Source organism: Ictidomys tridecemlineatus, chromosome 7 (genome assembly GCF_052094955.1).
Source record: "Ictidomys tridecemlineatus isolate mIctTri1 chromosome 7, mIctTri1.hap1, whole genome shotgun sequence".
Taxonomy (NCBI): domain Eukaryota; kingdom Metazoa; phylum Chordata; class Mammalia; order Rodentia; family Sciuridae; genus Ictidomys; species Ictidomys tridecemlineatus.
In genome coordinates this window covers 126,904,711-126,924,626 of record NC_135483.1, presented here as the reverse complement: position 1 = coordinate 126,924,626, position 19,916 = coordinate 126,904,711, and the positions used below count along the sequence as shown (strand labels likewise).

Sequence of the window (19,916 nt, the reverse complement as noted above, 5' to 3'; positions counted from 1 at the left end):
AGTTAAATGTAGTTCCCCAGGAAGGCCAAAGACAACCAGTTTACAGAATTTTCCTCCTCCTTCCTACATCCTACCACCTGAATTCCTAGAACTAAATATGTTCTTGCATATTTAAATCATTACAGCCGTAAGTTTTATAAGAACACATAAGAGTAAGTTTCACAAAAGTAAGCAGCACAAGAGTAAGTTTCATTCTTGTTTTGACTCTTTATAGAGCCTTAGCTGTTCAAACAACACACAAAACTGGAAGAGGTGTACACCAATTTGGCTAAAGCAGAGGTAACGGGGCATAGTAGGGAAAGCTTAGGATGGGATCAGAGTACCAGGTTTCAGTCCCATTTCCACAGCTTATTGCTGCTTGTGTGAACTCTGACAGGATTTGCTCTGTGAGCCTGTTTCCTCAACCATAACATGGGGTTACAAGGTTTGCCCGCAGAGCAGCATGATCAGGACTGAGGCGTTGTTTCACTAGTGACTTCTGTCATCCGAACACTACAGCACATTACATTAAAATTACTATAAGGATTTTTTTTTAAGAAAGAGTGAGAGAGAGAAATTTAATATTTATTTTTTTAGTATTTGGCAGACAGAACATCTTTGTCTGTGTATGGTGCTGAGGATCGAACCCAGGCCGCACGCATGCCAGGTGAGCCACATCCCCAGCCCCATTATAAGGATTTTTTAAAAAATATTGGGCCATGTTCTCACCCATGAAAACTTTGAGTTTGATGGTCTGATGGCAAACCTTGAAATCTGCCCCCCCCTCCCACATTTCCCAGGGGACTCTGATTTGTAACCATGTTTGACAATCTACACTTAAAGGACAGGACACATACCCTATCTTTACTTGCACACTCAGCATATGACATAGGTGCTAATTACATCCATTTGAGAATATAGCAGGAAAGTGTCTGTCTCTGAGCCTGGAATTGGGCCCTACCAGACCCCGAAAACGACTAGTGCCTGACTAATACTAATCTATGGTACTTCTGTTATAGAATCCCAAACAGATTAAGTTATCCTCTGGGTCACAACTCCTTTTTGGTTTTTTCACACACCCTCAGATTCACTAGCTATTACTTTCTCTCCTTCTACTGGATTTTTCCTTGTCTGTCCAACCCCTCAACTTTAGAATGCTCCAGGGCTCAGTCTTTGGGCCACTTTCATCATCTAACTACACTAACTCCCTCCATGGTCCTATCCAATGGCTTAAAAACTAATTTAAATTTATATCTTCAATCCTGCTCTCCCTCTAAATTTCAAACTGACATATCCAATGACATGGATTTTGTTTTAATAGAATCACCAAAGTTATTAAAGCAGAGAGACCAGTTTGGGGGAGGGAAGAAACAACAATAATTCATCTGAGAGATGCCAGGACTTGAATCAGGGTGACAGCAGTCGAATGTGTTAAGAAAGGGTGAAACTGAACCACTATTTGAAGATAAAAAATATGATAATAATGTTTGCTGATGGATTTAGAGAGTGCGAGAGAATACACAGAGTATGATATTAAGATTAAAGACTAAGCAACTGAAGGTAGAAGGGCTATTCATGATATGGAGAGATCTGTGGAAGGAGGATGTGGAGAAGGCAGAAGGTGAGCCAAGAGAACTGGCCTCCCAGAATGTAAGAAAATCATTCAAGAAGGAGGGCAAAATAAACTGTCAAATGCTTTTAATTGGTGAAGTCAAATGAGGACCAAGAGTGGATAAGTATGTTCAGCAATGTGGAAGATACTGCTGAACTTGGCCAGGGTTGATATAGCAAAGTGGTGAGGACAAAGCCTAAAGGAAATGGATTCAAGTGAGACAAGGGGCAGGAAACTGAGGCCAGTGAGTACAGAAGGTAATTTCTGATATGCCTGGGCATATCACAAAAGTGTGGATTAATTTAAAAACATAAAGATCTTCTTTTTATTATAGCAAGCCCACTTACACACATCCATACACATGCACACATACATGTGTATATAAAAACATGAATCTGAGCATCACTAGCTTTTTAGAATGTGGATGTAAACACAAACTCTCAAATGACACAAATGATAAGCACTTAGTCATCAGGCAGTGAAACTGCTATTTCTAACCACAGGAAAATTAGCAGGAGCAGGAATTTCACTGAATACATCCTGAGAGTAGTTTCAATGAAAACTAGAAAAGGTTCTATTCCACAATCTTCATATCTTTCCTTTCCAGAAAATATGAGCATAAAGTCAAGGGCATTCTCTATATTTTTCATAAATAACAAAATTTGGTTTTAGACTATCTTTCCATTTTCCATATATTCACATATAGAAATTGGCTGGAAATTTAAGATCACCATAAAAAATGATGCTATCCTCTCCAAACAGATTAAGCTGTTAAAGGTTTTTAAGGGGAATAGAAGTTTTCAATGTTGGTAGAATACCTTTTTCTTATGGTCATCCCAGTTCAGTTCTCGACCCATCAGTTCAACAATCCTGGGTAGGGCTTCCTCTGCGGCCTGGACATTGAGAAAGGCCAGGCGAGTGCGCCGTGAAATCATATCCACCGCCGTGCAGGCATACTCCTTAATCCCATATTTTACCTGCATCCAGGAAAAAGTATAGTTAGGCATTTCTTTATAAAGAGTAAAGTTTCACTTAAAAAAAAAATTGTGCTTTGAAAGGTAACCCTTTTCCCTACACTCTGGTTTCTCCAGGAATCATGAGACTAATGGTGATTCGACACAAGTCCTCCATCTGGCTGCCAAAGGAGGTTTGGAAAATGGGATAAATTGGACAAGAGTTAATGCCTTCATTGTGAACAGAACCTGGCATAAACATGCAAATTGCATCACTTCTCATTAACCAACCACAGTAATCACTTACTTCTCTTTGCCTATACATTATGGGGAAGTTAATTTACATAGCTGAATAGGCAAAGGATGAGCATTAGGAAAGTTATGGTCTCGTCTCTCTAGGCTGCAAAGTTTTCTGTCTTAGACTAACCAGATGGCAGAAGCCTTGAATTCAATCAAGTGCATGCTTACTGGACACCAGTGTCTCAAGGCAGTGAATTAGGAATAAAAATAAAGCATGGTCTCTGCTTTCATAAAACTTGAAAACATGATGAGAAACTAGACTTAAATCTTTGAGAAAATGTCAAAGCCAGCATGTCATCTGGCAAGACAGGAGTGGTACAATCTTGAAGAGCTACAAATTCACAAAAGGGACCAGACTTGAGATAGCTTCATCAAGCAAAAAAGAAATCCACATTTTATATTAAAGCCACTATCAACATCACTTCAGAATTTACATTTTCTTAATGAAAGAATCTGAACTGAGCAGACAGACTTTACTCCAGGTTTTAGCTGAAACATCAACATTAAAATAACTGCATATGATTTTTAAAGATAATAAAGAATGAATAGATGAATGGCACCCTCTGGTAGAAAAGAAAAGCCACATGACAATTTACATACCTCTGCTTCAATATATGGAAATTCTGATACAAGTCGCACTCCAACAATAGGCCACCTTTTTCCAGTCACACTTGCCATTTTGGCCACCTCAAAAGCCTTGTCACCGTAGGTGGCAGCAAGATGCTGTGCCACCTAGAGAAATAAAACTACATTAGGCAGGCACTTTGACTATTGATAACTTTCAGATACAAAGAAAAAAAGAAGTACATGCTCATCTTGTCAGTTTTCTTACAGCCTGTAACTAATAGTTCTCAGAGAGTATTAGGTTTTGGTTTTGTGGGAGGAAACCACTTGAGCTTCTAATGCTTAGGCCAGCACTAACTGAGCTACTCATGCATCACTGTATCGATGACGGATGAAGCTTCAACTTCATTCTGCTCCTGATATCACTTCTGAAGAACAGCTTTGGATGAAAGAATTTGGGAGGCTCTCTATGCTAGGAATAAACCAAATGAACTCCAGATTTCAAAACAGAAGCTAAAATGTACATTGTTTTCTAGGCAACTGTTGGAAAGTGGAGCCATCTTTTTTTCTTAGATTACTTTTGCAGTACAGAGAGAATCATATCCAGGGAAAGGAAAACTGTAAAGCATAGAGGCCACATCATAGCTGCAGATTATGTTACTGGCAATACTAGGAGGTGAGGTAAAAGATAAAAAACGTGGCAATGCATACTCACCTCACTTTCAAGTCCATAATCCTGGACAAGCCTAATGTAGAGTGTGGGACTCCAATCTTTCCCTCCTTGAAGGAAAAGTCCAACTGTTCTACTTGGTCCTGCTTTCAAATTGTGGATCTTGATAGCAGCATTCACAGTATCTTCTGCCATGGATCGATATGTTGTCCACTTTCCACCTACAAAGAAGTTCATAACAAATTTGTGAGAGTTTCCACCTTTATTTTTCTTATTAACAATTTATCAACATATTAATAACAAAATATACCAGTTGTTTAGAACATATGTGGCAAAGCTATGTGTAAAGACTAATCATAAGTAGAAAACACTTGTTCATTAGAGCTAAAAGATAATTTCGTGGAACAATTTAAGTCAAGCTTTTATTTAAATCATATCCAAATAACAAAGCAATGTCCCTTACCTGCTATGGTGATAAGGCCACTCTCACTGATGTCCACAACGTGATTACGGGAGATAGACTGGGTGTCTTCGGACTTGGGATCTGTCACCAGGGGGCGGATACCGCTCCATGCTGCCAGGACATCCCCTCTTCTCACTGGTAGGGATTGATATTGTGGGTTACTCAAAAACATTTCTACTAAAGTATGAAGTAATTAACAAGCAGAAAAATGTTCAGCAAATGGCACATATGGGGGTGCACTTTAAAAGGGAGGAAAAAAAGCCCTTAAATGTAGGAATTATAATATTGGACCAGTGCTATAAAAACTCAGAAAGAATTAATTATTTTGTTACTAGGATAATTTAACTTAAAACCAAAACCAAATAAAACCAAAAAGGTAAATAACAATAACAACAACAAACCTATTAGGAACCCTCTATCTAGGGCAACCTAGAGCAGTTAAAGGGGTAAAAGAAAGGAGAAACAAACAAAAAAAATTCAAGAGACTTATGAATTGTTAAATTTCCTACAATACATCTTGATGTCTCTTCTTAGAGAAGACAAAGATGCTTATTAAATTAAACAAACAGGCATATAACAGGATATTTTCTTCTCTCATCAATACCACTCACTGAAAATTTACAGCAGGCCCAGCACTCGGAAAAATACCTGAAATAAACATCTCATCTTATTAATCTCACAAAGCCCCACAGCACTGGGTAGATTGCAAAGTTTAGCCAACCAAATATGGCAACCAATGTGAGTAAGGCAAACATCAGAACCTAGATCTTTCTGATTTTTAAAGTCCATATTCGTACCCACTCAACTGTACTGTCTCTCAATTGCTGACAAATTTCAAAACTCTACCCTTATTTTATTCATCCTGTTTTCTTTATAACTGATACAGAAATAGCTATATGGGCTTCGCCCAGTATAGACAGAGTACTTGCGTTACCACATACGTAATCTTTCAGCAATCAACATGTCATAAAATCACCCCTAGTACCTCTGCAACTACAATGTATGATACCAAGAATTGAGGGACATTAGATTCAAATTAGACAGCCACTGAATAGCAAGCATTTCTAACTTAAAAATGGCTGAGGAGAATAGATCAACTGTGGTCTGGTCTACCAGCAGGACAGGGGCAAGACCCAAAGGCAGGGTTTTCAGAATCTACCCTTCTACATCTAGATTATCTTCAAGGATTGCTCAGCTCTTTTTCCTTCTGCAGCAAGGATGCGACTCTACATGCACCAACCCAAAAACTGCTTAATGATGTAGACTACAGAAAAGTAAACATTTGCCTTGTCCTTCCTACTGCACTTACTATGGTGAGTCAGTTAATCCATTTCTGGATAATGGACATTTAAGTACAACTTTGCTTTATCTGTGTGTCTTGGAACTCCTTCTCCAAACTCCTGGCCATTATCCATATTGATAAAATACCAACTGTAAATACTCTTGAAACTCAAGACTTTAAAACACTGTGAAAACTGCATCTTTATATGCAAATAGGTGACATCAAACTCAACTTTATACCATGTACAAAAATTAACTCAAAATGGATCAAGACCTAAACATAAGAGCAAAACTATAAAACTCTTAAAAGAAACATATGATAATATTTCATGACAGTGGATTTAGCAAGAAATGCTGCTTTCTTGGATATGACATCAAAAGTACAGACAACAAAAGAAAAAAAATATATAAAAAGACTTTGTCAAGGGCTGGGGTTGTGGCTCAGTGGTACAGTGCTTGCCTGTCATGTGTGAGGCACTGGGTTCAATTCTCAATACCCCATATAAACAATTTTTTTTTAAAAAAAAAAAAGGTCCATTGATAACACACACACACACACACACACACACACACACACACACACACACATATATATATATTAAAAATCTTTGTCAAAATTAAAAACTTTGGTGTATCAAAGGTATTATTAACAGAATGAGAAGGCACCCCACATAATTAGAAAATATTTGCAAATTATATATCTGATAATAATCTAATATAAAGAATATATAAGGAAGTCCTGAAACTCATAAGAATCTAAACTAAGAAAAGGTGAAAAAATTGGAGTTGACATTTCTCCAAAGAAGATATACCAATGTTCAACAAGCATATGAAAAGATACTCAACATTACTAATCATTAGGAAAATGCAAATAAAAATCATATACCATTTCACACTCATTAGAATGATTATCAAACACAAGCAAAGAAACAAAAAATAAAAAATAATTATTGGTGAGGATAGGGAGAAATTGGAAAACCTGTACACTGCTGGTGAAGAGTAAAATATCATAGCTGCTACAAAAAATGTATGTCGATTCCCCCCAAAAATAAAACTTTTAAAATTACCACATGATCTAGCAATTATACTTCTGCACACCGATGTTCAATAGCACTATTCACAAAAGCCAAAAGGTAGAAGCAAACCAAGGGTCCATCAACAGCTAGATAAAATGTGGTATACACAATGGAATATTATTCATCCTTAAAAAGGAAAACAATTCAACCACATGCAGCAAAATGGATGAACCTTGAAGATATGATGCTCAATAAATAAGCCAATTATAACAGGACAAATATTGCAAAATCCCACTTATACAAAGTACTTCAGAGTGCTTGAACTCACAGAAGCAGCAGGTAGAATGGTGGCAAGTTAAACTTATTTTATGTATGTATAATATTTCAAAATATACTATCATGTTAATTTTTTTTATTTCAAAAAAAAAAAAAAAGAATAGTGGCTTCTTTTTTTGAACCAGGAAGTGGAGCAGGGTAATGGGGCATTAGTGTTTGAAGGGTACAGAATTTCAGGTTAGGAAGATGAAAAAAAATCTAGAAATGGATGATGGTGATAGCTGTACAGCAATGTGGATGCCCTTAATGCTAGAGAACCATATCCTAAAAATGGCTAAAATGGTAAATATTATGTTCTATAGATTTAACCACAATTTAAAACTGAAGACAAAGGATAAGTTGATGCAATTCAATTTCAAGTATGAGATAGTTAAAAAAATAAAAACAACAAAGTTTACCTAAGTATCAGGACCTCTACAAGCCTACATCATGGTCATGTCTTAGTTCAAATTAATAAATGCCTTGCAGGGAGCATAGACTTGTGAGCAGAGGGTGGCTGGATTGGAAGTCCTTCTTCCCCCTTGGCCATGCACCCTTGCACAGTAAACATTCTTAGTTTCTATACACAGCACAACCTAAAAAGCAGTTAGGTTTATATCCTCTAGACTCTGTTTAAAGAGGCACAAAGATTCCTTGAAATGATTGGGATAGTCCTAAAACTAAATGTACCTTTCTACAGAAAGGCTCTAGAAACAAGTTACACTGAATGACAGATAATCTCCTCATCTGAGCATCCAATAAAAATAGTAAAACAAACTAGTAAAGAAAACCAAAGTAAATCCAGCATATTTTAATGTAGTTATTTTAGGGCTATACCCTTAAAATGACTGTCAGCTGAAGGACAAGGTGCCCACACACCACTTCAGGAATGTTTAATCAATCCCACAGCCAACACTGAAACTGAAACAAGGGAAGAAAGGACAGAATCAACTGGTTAGGCTTCCCAGTCTTGTTAACTGGGGACCATAAAGCATGCCCATGCATTCTCTACAAGAGCTTTAATTCTAATGGCTTCTATGGACTAGGAGTTAATTCCTGCTTTATGCACCTCTATAAGTCTTAAAAAACCTCAACACAAATAGTGCAAAGTATTTTAAAATCTTTACAAAAAAAAAAAACTAAGTAGGAAATTACTACTATTTTCCATTAGAGTTCACATCCCCTTCTGAGTCAAACATAAAACTTAGCTAACCCACTTACAACGTCATTGTGGTCACCACACAGTCCCCTCAATGTCTGTGAAATTCCTGAGGTAGCCACACTGATCAGGAATTTGGTTTCAACTCTTGAATTCCTCTGACTAATTTTTAGATTATTTGATGGAAAATTAAGACCTTCCAGAATAAATTTGAAGCTTATGCAAATAATCTGTAGTAAATTGCTTTATCTTTTCTATTTTAACAGGCAGACAGACATATTTACATATTTGTATTATCTGAAAGAACACTATATTCACATTTTTCATTCATAAAGGAACAAGAAATAAAACATTAAATATACTGATTCCATTTTATTTACTTATTTTTTTAATTTTTTAGATTGCATATGCTTTTTTAAAATTTTTTTTTAGTTGTCGATTGTTAAGGTCTGTAGACAAGTCAAAATAACACGTGGTATTTTGCCAGGGGAATGTTAGAGTTCGTAAACAAGTCTGGATGGTGCCTGGCAAAATGCCAGAGGGAATGGTTTGAGAAGTAACAAAAGCGAGCCATTAAGTGTGGAGATTCCTTATTGGTTGACTGATGTATCTAGTTTATGCTAATTAAGATAAGCTGTGCAAAATGTATAAATAGCTCTGTTGTCCTACAATAAACGGCTTCCACTCCAGCGGTATCAACTCGCACAAATTGTTCGTCACCCCCGGCTATTCTGCCGCAGCCGGACTGCGGCAGTCGATGGACCTTTATTTAATTAATTTACTTATATGTGGTGCTAAGAATCGAACCCAGTGCCTCACACATACTAGGCAAGCACTCTACCACTGAGCCACAACTCCAGCCCCAATTCCATTTTAAATCCTTATTCCTGAAGTTGACCCCCAAAGAAAACAAACCAACCACTACTAGAAAGAGTTCACAAATGTGTTAAAAACTACATTTTGCTTGAGATCATAGCATTCAGTTCTCTAGTCTGAGAATCATACCAGATGAGTGTTGAGATTACCTTTACTCAAAAAGACGCATTTTAAGGATAATAAAATTTTATTTAAAATATTAATCAGTTTTTATGGTCTACTGTTGTATATTATTAGACCAGTAGATAGTTAGAGATCAGGTTATATATCAGTTCCTTCCCAATCTTGAGATTTAACAATTCATATGGATTATTCAAAATGCTATTTGCTGCTGACATTCAAATTTGTACCTCCCCACCACTCCTATTCAGTAATGACTGGTTAGGGCCATAGCTATTATTTAAGGTCATGGGGCATAGCCCAGATAAAAATGTGAAACACTAATTCTAATCCCTTAAATAAAAATAGCAACTATCCAAACTAACAGATTTCTCTCTTTGCAGCCTCTTTATCCATAGTGGAAGCCCTATACAGTGTTCAAACAAAATAAAGTTTACTCAAGAAAGAGATTCAAAAGCAGTAGACAGGGAAAGAATCATTACTGTATCTTTTAATTCTTCCTGGAGCTGTTGCAACCATGTTGTAACTATGGGGGAAACCTACTTGGAAGTGGTAGAATAAAGAAAAATAAGGGTCATGCATTTTAGATATAGATGAATCACTTAGATATACTAATCTCCTCTGAAATATTCTTACATCTGGAGTTCTTTTATAAGTTACTTAATTTTTTTGTCTCATTTAACAACTAAACCCCTCCACTAATTCAGTAACCGCATTCAACTGAGCATTTCCTTCTCTCCAGTATATTTAAATATCTCTAGATTATGAAGGACACAGTTCCACAGACTTTTCAGAACCGTCGGGATGTTCTAATATGTTCCATATTGAAATTTCACTGCCCAATTCACTAGTGATTAGAGGTATGTGGCTATGAAGCCCTTGATATGTGATTCACATGACAGAGGAACTAAATATCAAATTTCGTTTAATTTTAACTAATGTAAATTAAAAGAGCCACAATTAGCTCATTGCTAGCGTATTTCCCAGGGCAGCTCTAGGAAAAACCCCATCATGCAATAGACCTCAGACTGATCCTGGTAGATAGATTACCAAGCTAGTTACTTACACTATGGCCACCTGGCCCACATCTCTAGTGGAGCATCCCTTCACTGAAATCTAAAAGCACTAGCTTTCCTCAAGAGAATAAAATCTGCTGGGAAAGGATTCTTCACCTCCACTTTACTGTCATCTATGTTCTATATCAAGCTATTCTCCTCTCTTACTAATCTCATGAATGCAAAGAACTAAGATATCTCTACTTAATTAAAGTATTGCAACCCCCCAAATTCTTATCCAAATGTTTAAACACATAGTATTAGAAACCCATCTAGAAACTGGTTCTATTTGAACCCAGGGCCTTGTGCATGCAAGGTAAGCACTCTACCAACTGAGCTATATCCCTAGTCTAGGAACTCGTCCTTCCACACAGGTGTACCACATAGGTGTACCCAAAAATAGGTAGAAAACATGGTCTTCTTTAACTCTCCATGGTGAAACATGAAGAAAATTTCATGCTTCAGAGCTCAAAGATTTATCTTGATTTTATTGGTTTTCATACTGCCAATATAGCTAAACAAGATTTTCTCTTATTTATCTCTTCTCTTTTATTTCTTGCCAGGTTGAAAGTCTTCAGCAATGTCAATTCTAACATTTCTCAATATCCCAAATATTGCAACAAATAAAAGATCATGTAGAGTTATCAATACATTTCATGTGCAATATTAAAGCAGTCCCTGAACTTTTTATGTCAGATCATAATAGCTTATATTACAAAATCAAAAGCAAGAAAACTTGTGATTGTGAGCCAATAGGTTTTATATAAGGTTTCTAATACTATGTGTTTAAACATTTGGGTATTCCCTTTCAAAATAAAAATGCTATACAGCAAACAAAATGAAAGGAAATAAAACTATTCTTAAATAAGTTTGAAGAATAAACCAACATTAAAGACTGATTAGCTTACCCAGATGGCATTAAGTGATTTTTTAGGTGCAAATTTTCCAATATGGGGGGAGAAGGAAGTACCTTCAATGTGTAAAATAGTATTTGGCAATATTTTCAAAAGGCGGTGAGAAAGTCAAACAGCCCTTCTCCTGTGAAGTTTAAGAATAATTCTTATTAATTAGTGATAACTCATTCAGTTTTTACTATAGCATAATATGAAGAGTAAAATAGAAATAGGAAAGTTCAACAAATATTTTTCACAGCTGGATAAAAAAAAAACCTAAGGATGATATGATTGTTTTAAACTATAATTAAAATTTCTACTTATATACTTGGCAGGACAAGTGTTTGTTTTAAAATTAGTAGAAAATGAAGCCCACAGGAAGTGACAATTAAGAGCTAAATGTGTGGTTTTGTTTCACATTAGTTATTTAGGCATACATTTTGGGGTGTTCTTTCTCATGTTTGCCACTTCCAAAAAAAATCAATAAGAGCCATGTGAAAATATCTAAGCGAACACAGGGGAAATAGTGTCAGAGATCAATACTTCTCTACCAGCATGTTTAACCTGCTGAAATGAAGTGTTAATCACAGAAATAAGATACCATATTACATTTATAAACTAATGAAACTAGAAAAAGCAAAGCGTGTGACACTATAATTAAACAGCTGGAAGACATCCAAGCCTGTGTAAGTTGATAACCCTGGTACAATCTCTGGCAGAGGAAAGGCAGGCCTGCAGTGAGTTGATATGGCCAGCTCAGTTGTTAATTGAATAACAGTCAATCTATAAACACTACTAATTGCACATGTGAAAACCTGTGTACAAGTAGAGATGCTGCCTAGAAAAGCACTCCAGAAAAACTACATGGATAAAGCACTCGGCAAATCTTCTGTCTCTCTCAATCCAGTTAAGTCATAGCTTAGTCTCACCACTGCATCCTTCTGATTAACCTCTACACAGCAGACTTAATGATACATTTTTCAAAAGATCATTTTTCTTCCTAACTCAATACGAACTGCAGAACTATCAATTACCCGTTTCAGAAAAGAACAAACAAGTAATCTAGAAAATTCAGCCTGTGAATGGAAGGCTTTCTAAATTGTAAAAGAAGACATGGTCTTATTCCCAACAGGCAAAACGCTTTGCAGAATTGTTCTGTCGCATTTTGCAGAAGTGTGGCAGCTGCTGTGAACAGCATGGAGTGTTAAGATTTGACACTTTTTTTTTTTTTCTCTTAAGGATATAGCCATTTGGGGAGGCTCAGAAACTGTTGTCAGAATTTTACTTATCCATTTAATAAATCCTTTTAGAATGATTATTTCAAACCTGGTGAATGCAAACCATTTCAAAGTCAGGACCTAAACCAAACTTCTGATTTTTAAATCTTTGGAGAAGACTGCTTGGCCCAAGGGAATAGTTATAAGATATAAAACCTCTCTAGTTTAACATTCAAACCCAAATAAGGCCATAGAGAACAAAGGTCCCTATCATTCTAGGAGTCCAGTAGTTTCCATCAAATGAATTCACAGACTTAATCTACTCATCATGAAATTCAGAACTACTAATCAGAATACTATGCAGTATTTAGAAGAGCATATTAGCAAGAGACTTATGCTCATGTTGAGGCTCTAAAACTAGCTATACAAAGAAAACAATGTCTCTGGACCTCAGTTTCTTTAACCATTGTGGGACTTGCAAAATATACACCATAAGGTTGTTAATAAGGAACAAAGGAATAATATAGGCAATATATTTGCTTAGCAGAGTGTCTTGCATAAAACACACTGAATAATAGCATAGTCTTAAAAATAAAACATACAAATGCAAATATTAAAATATGTGTAGAAACTGCATGTAATCAAATGACTGAATGGTGCCTGAAGCTGTGTGTCTTTCTCACATCTCATTAGTATAGATGAGAATTGCAGGTTTCACTGAGATTCCTGGTGAAAATATACAAATGTGTCATCTTAAGACATGGACATAAGTCAGCTAGGTGACACTTTTTATCAAGATAAAGTGGAATTCCTCAAATATGAGGCCATCCGTGAACTAGAATAAGGAAAAAAAGGCTACAAAGAATCACTGTCAATTAATTTTTTAAAAAAAGCATAGAACCACTGTCAATTATATTTTTTAAAGCATAGGTTTATATATAGTGAAGATGTGATAGGAGGTACACACAGGGAAACAAGTGACATCTGTGACAGAGCTGTTACCTCTGCTTTCACCCTGGATATATGCTACCCGGAAGACTCTGACTCTCAAGATGTCCCAGGCTGCCAGGAAAAACATCTGATATGTAATTTTTAAGTAATAATTTTAACCTCTTTATCAAATATCAGAATTAACAATAATTCTTTGTTAGTTTCACCCATTCCCTGACTACCAAAAGATATGTTAATTGAAGAGCAGTCTATGAACTAACCAGGTAATCCAAGTCTATGGACAGATTCAAAATCCTTCAGTCCCCGTTAGAGCCTGAGGCTCACTCTTCCAGTGGAGATGCCCACCACACATGGGCACAGTGGCCTCCAGGATCCCACTGCATCCAGGATATCCAGCTTCTCAGTTGTGTAAGTAGTTAGGTTGCACATCCTTACTGCACTTGAACTTTAAGATTTGGGAATTAATCTTATATTTTCTTGATTAATTAATATTAACTGAGTTAATATTAATTTATATTTTCTCTAACAATCTAAACTTACTGATCTTAAGATCCAGATAGAAACCTACTTTAAACAACAATTATACACAGCTTAATATACAATAAAGTAAAATTACTTGTCAATAATAAATGCACTGAATCAGATACAACTGTACCCAAATGTTGAAGCTCCTCCTAAACTTTCAAAGTAAATATAAAGTATCAATATAAAATTGAAAAGTGGCTTGAATATTAAATATGCATGTGAAACAAGGTATAACTACTTCTCAAATAAGAGAGAGAGAGAGAGAGAGAGAGAGAGAGAAAGTATAAACATTAGCCATGCATGCAGGGCATGATGCACACACCTGTCATCCCAGTTACTAAGGAGGCTGAGGAAAGTGGATGGCAAGTTCAAGTTCAGCCTGGTTAACATAATGAGACCTCATATCAAAAAACATTATCCATGTAGATTTCAATATATTTATATTATTATTGCAAATATCTAAAGAGACTCTATTCAGAGTGAAATTATATCCGTTATTTTCGAGTAGAAGCAACTAAGTTATACAGTATGGATTAATTGATTAAAGTAAGAGAGCAACCTGAACCGTGTTTCAAAGCTGTTTGTTTTGTTTGTAAATATGAGAAAACACACACACACACACACACACACACACACAATCCTTCAGGGAGAAAGGATTTACAGATGCCAATGAGTTGCATCCATACTAAAATGGTGGCCACATGTCCTTCAATAAAGCCAGCATTATAAAATAGCTAATATAAATACATGGACTATTTTTCCAAAATGTTAAACCATCTGCTTTAATATAGGAAATTTTTTAAACTGTTACCAATATCAAAATCCCAGAAGCATCTATAACTGACTTTTTAAATTTAAAACTATCATGAGTAACATGTCAGTGAGATAATAAAGCTTTGTAGTTTAAAAAAAAAAGGGGATCCTTATCCTGAAGCAGCTACAAGTGAGAATACATCTTGGACTATTGCAATAATCATGTTGTGATATAGCAGCACTATGACCCATGATAAGAGAGAGGTGTTTTGGGTTTTTTTTTTGGTTGTTGTTCTTGTTTTTTCTTTTTTTGGTACTTGGGATTAAGCCCAGGGGCACTTTACCACTGAGCTACATTTCCAGCACCACAACCCTGCTTTCTATTTTGAGACAGGTTCTATGTTGCATAGGGCCTCACTAAAAGTTAGCCAGGCATGGGCTGCTGTGCCTAGCAGGGGGTGGTTTCTGAAGTGTGAATATTTTGCTAAGATGAAGAGTTACCATAGAGGACACCCCTGAATATGACTGAACTGAAACAAGACATGTGGATTCGAAGGGTAAATGGTGAGCCTAGTAACTGAGACTGGAAATACAGAAGGATAATGTTCGGGAATTTTTGAAATTACCCTGGAAAAATAATAGACATTATACAAAATCATTGGACTAAAAGCTTTGACAACCAAGTTAAATACCCAGGTAAGAACTGGAAAGATGTAAACTTTGACTTGGCTGTACTTTCCACACAGTAACAGATTCCTCTGATTTTAATATGGTTTGTTCTCCAAAAGTTCATGCTGGAAGCTTGGTCCCCACTGTAACAGTATTGGAAGATGGTGGGAACTCTAAGAGGTGGGCCCAATGGAAGATGGCTGCATTATGACCACATTTGGCCCAGTGGAAGATGGCAGCATTATGACCACCCTTATGAAAGAATTTAATGTCAGTATCATAGAGTGGATTAGGCTACCAATCCAGGAGAGCTCCCAAGAGAAAGTTGTCATAAAAGAGCAAGACTGGATCCTCCCTATTTTCTTGCTTCCTCTCCTATTCTCCCTTTTTCTGTCCCTTCTCCTGCTTTGTCATCTGTACTCTACTATGAGATTCTATCTATCTTGTGGTGACATAGTCAGGAGATAGTCACCAGAGGCCAAACCAATGGGGTGGCCCCATCTTGGACTTTATGCTTCCAAAACTGTGAGCTAAATAAATCTTTTTTTTTTTTTTCTTAATGAAAGCATCCAGTCTTGTTGAGGGCCACAGACAAGTCAAGATGGTGCCTGACACTTTGGCAGAAGGAGTGGTTTGAGAAGTAATGCCAGTGAGCCATTAAGATGATGAAGATTCCTTAATGACTGACTGCTGTATCCAATGATGTTAATTAAGTTAAGCTGTGTATAATTATTAAGATGATGAGGATTCCTTAATGACTGATTGCTGTAACTGGATGATGCTAAATTGAGTCAAGCTGTGTATTCAGTAATGTATATATACCTCTACTGTCCTACAATAAAGCGGCTCCCACCGTATCAACCTTCACAAGTTGCCTGTCACCCCCCCACCCCCACCCCGTTAATTTGCCCAGCCAGACTGCGGCATAGTCTCAGCTATTTTATTATAGTTAACACAAAATAAACTAAAATACAAACCATAAAGCTTATTAGAACATGTACTTGTACCTTTTCATTTCTTTGCTTAATTATTTCCTATGGATATCCTATTTCTAAAATCAGACTTCCCAAGCTATAGAACTAAACAGTGATTCAAACACTGCTGGACTGTTCTGGAAATGTATGCGCATTTAAACTAGAGTGGAGCACTCCCTTCTTGCTATTAGAATGTTTCAGAAATGAACTGCATGAGTTTTTAGTGAATGCAGAAAGCAGAGAAGAAAAGGCAATTGTTTTTTATTATGTGACAATTTGGTCCTCATAAATCTTGTAGAAGAAGTAGGCAGCAAGTTGGGTTATAATAGGCCAGGGGTGAAGATGAGTCAGTCTGGAGACAAGGCAATTCCAGTGAGAGCTGGAAAGCTTTCAGAGCTATCAAAGAGAGGTCAAACTTAAAGAAACACATACCTTCAACATCACAACTCAGGTAGTTACGCACTTCATTCAAAATGAAGTTGATATCTTCTTCTGAAGGTATAGGGTGCTGTGTGATATCAGTTGGCGTATCAGTAGTGCCAGCAATAGTCATCTTTTGCCAGGGTAAGAAGAAAATAACTCGCCCATCACTGGTGGCTGGGTCAAGAAGTCCCATGCTCTCTGGGCTAAGGTAAAAAGAAATTAGCAGAAGCTTTATATTACTCTGTCTTCTATAAAAATGATTTCACTTACTAATGTTCAAATAAGCCAACAAAACACGAACTATTACTTGTACTGCCCTACTCCAGAAATTCCTAGAAGGAAAAAAATAATATATGAGTAACAAAAGAGTACCAAGCAAATGTAATAATCCTCTTCTGCAGCAGAACAGCGCTCCCCACCTCAACAATGCAAGGTTAATTAACTTCCAATTGTTTTGGTTTTTATACTCCATGGATCATTCACATCAGATAATGTCAGTGGGATAAATGCCTATAATTTCTTTTATTATGGTCAATTAAGAATAGCTCTTCAACCTTTTTTCGAGTCTGTGAAAAGTATTTTACTGGGACATTTGACATTTGGCACATCTTTCAGTAGAAGGTCTCAGAAGAACATAAGAAAGTGAAGAATCTAAGTTTCTAGAAACTAAAATGTAATCATCAAGTTCTTCACTCCTTTGTGCCTAGATGAACTTGTGCCACTTCACCAAATATAAGATTTCTTACCTTATTTCAAGGTTACAGAAATCTCAAGAAGTGCTCACAGAAGAAAAGAGCTCAGCTTTCTACTAATAACTAAAAATGTCCTAGGATAGGTCAAAGGGAGAGGAACACCTTAGCAATGAAAATCTTTTAAATAGAAAACACTGTTATGCTATTAAATCAGGGTCCAGGCCTGCCTCTTCAGACAGATTGTAGAAAATCTTCCCAAATATTAAAGAAAATTTTTCACTAAAATATTCTGAATTATCTAAAAACCAATTATAGAACATATTTGAAAGACTGGGCAACTGTAAATAAATATTAACAAAACCCATTGAATTTATCACTACAAACTGTTGTTTTAATGCATGCATTAGCCATTCAAAGAAATATGGAGAAGTTGTTAAGGTTTTAAAGCACCATATTCAAACAGAACACTGGTTCAATTCAGATACCTGGTTCAATTTGACCGAATTCTTATGTAAAACCAGTGTTAAAGTATTTTTTTAACATTTTTAGCTTATAGTAATGCGATTTCTTAAAAAAGGAAACAATTTTACTTGATTTGAGCCAATATCAAGAAATCCCTCACACACACAAATTTAAAAGGCAATATAGTCAATTCTTTATTTTTATAATTTCTTTAAAAATTGTTTTAAAAGATTGTTTCAAATGTTTAATAATGAGATGCTAACAACTGTTTAAAAACAAATAAAAAACATTTTTAGTACATAAATGAAGTTGCCAGGTACACTGTCACATACTCAGGAGGCTGAGACAGGAAAAACACAAGTTCAAGGTCAGCCTCAGCAACTTAGCAAGTTCCTGTCCCAAAATAAAAAAGGCTAGGGATATAGCTCAGTGGTAGAGTGCCTCTGGGGGGGGGCATGAAGAAAGAAAGAATGAAAGAAACAAATATCTACAGTCAGCATAGCTAAATGTATCTCCTTTATTTAAATAACTACAAAGAATACTAATCTTTCAGGCAAGGAACCCTCAAGCCCATAAAAACCTGTCATATCTCCTCTGTCTTTGCATCACTACCAAGAGCTTATCCTAAGAGGCACAGTAGAGAATGGATACAGAACTGTGGAACCAACCCAGATGCCCTTCAATAGATGAATGGATAAAAAAAAAAAATGTGGAATTTATACACAATGGAATATTACTCAGCACTAAAAAAAATAACAAAATCATGGCATTTGCAGGGAAATGGATGGCATTAGAACAGATTATGCTGAGTGAAGCTAGCCAATCCCTAAGGAGCAAATGCCGAATGTCCTCTTTGATATAAGGGGGTTGACTCAAAACAGAGCAAGGAGGAAGAGCATGAGAAGAAGATTACCATTAAATAGGGTTGAGAGATGCATGGGAATGGGAGAGAGAGGAGGAATTGCATGGAAGATGGAAGGAGACCCTCATTGTTATGCAAAATTACATATAAGATGATGTGAGGGGGAAAAAGAGAGAGAGAGAAAAATGTCATAGTACAGTGGGTAGAGAGAGGTGATGGGAGGGGAGAGGAGGGGAGGGGGGATAGAAAGGGTAGCAGAATACAATAGACACTAGTATGGCTGTATATATACACGTGGCTGTAAAACCAATGTGATACTGCAATCTGTACACGTGGAAAAATAAGAATTCATATCCCATTTGAATCAAATGTATGATGTCAAGATCATTGTAATGTTTTGAGCATCTAATAAAAAAAAAGAAAGAAAATTTAAGAGTGAGAAGAAATAAAAGAGAGAGAATGGACACAAATCTTCTACTTTGGAAATCCAAACAGCACCAAAGAAGTGTGCCAATCATTTAGAACTTCAGCAAAGATTCTCACCTTCACTCAGTGTTACTTGGAGGAAACTATTTTCACTTAAATATATAAAAAAACTTTGAATATTGAGTATTTTTGAACTCTAAATATGACTATACCCTTTTTTCTTTGTATTTATTATAAAACTCTAAAAATCTTAAACATAGTTAATCACAAGTATTATAGGTACCTATTTTGATCGTGAGTGATATATCCTTAAGTAAATAAATTTCTTTGAGATTGGTAATTAAAACATTCAGAGATCAAGCAATTAATTTTGTAAACAGTACATAATTGAAGAAAAATAATAAATTTCATACTCCAACATTTGAGAAATAAATTATATGCTGATATAATTTAGGTGCAACCATCTCATGGACCAATAACATAGATACCTAAAATAATGAACCAGAAAAACTTAAATAATTCTAATATTCAACAACCTAGATAAGAAATGCAGTTAGCAAAGCACAGCTACTGAATCCTTTAAAAATTTCAGTGTAATAAAAGCAGTTTAAAGGGTGAAGGTGATGGTTACCAACACACACTTAACTGGAACCTGTAGAGAATCAACTGCTTAAGTGAAGACATATGTGTCAAACATAAAATTAAT

The 19,916-nt window shown here is 36.0% G+C and overlaps 1 protein-coding gene across 6 annotated transcripts in view; it reads right to left on the bottom strand.

Moving 5' to 3' along the window:
• Gpd2 (glycerol-3-phosphate dehydrogenase 2) overlaps positions 1-19,916 on the bottom strand; it is a 126,269-nt gene that overhangs the window by 8,792 nt on the left and 97,561 nt on the right. For all 6 annotated transcript variants that reach the window (XM_013363264.4, XM_040294321.2, XM_005315786.5 and 3 more), the window contains 5 exons: positions 16,778-16,971; positions 4,542-4,676; positions 4,124-4,299; positions 3,445-3,576; positions 2,410-2,568 (listed from right to left, as the gene is read on the bottom strand). In XM_013363264.4, coding sequence (XP_013218718.1) covers positions 2,410-2,568; positions 3,445-3,576; positions 4,124-4,299; positions 4,542-4,676; positions 16,778-16,971 — 796 coding nt within the window. The remainder of the gene's footprint in view (positions 1-2,409; positions 2,569-3,444; positions 3,577-4,123; positions 4,300-4,541; positions 4,677-16,777; positions 16,972-19,916) is intronic.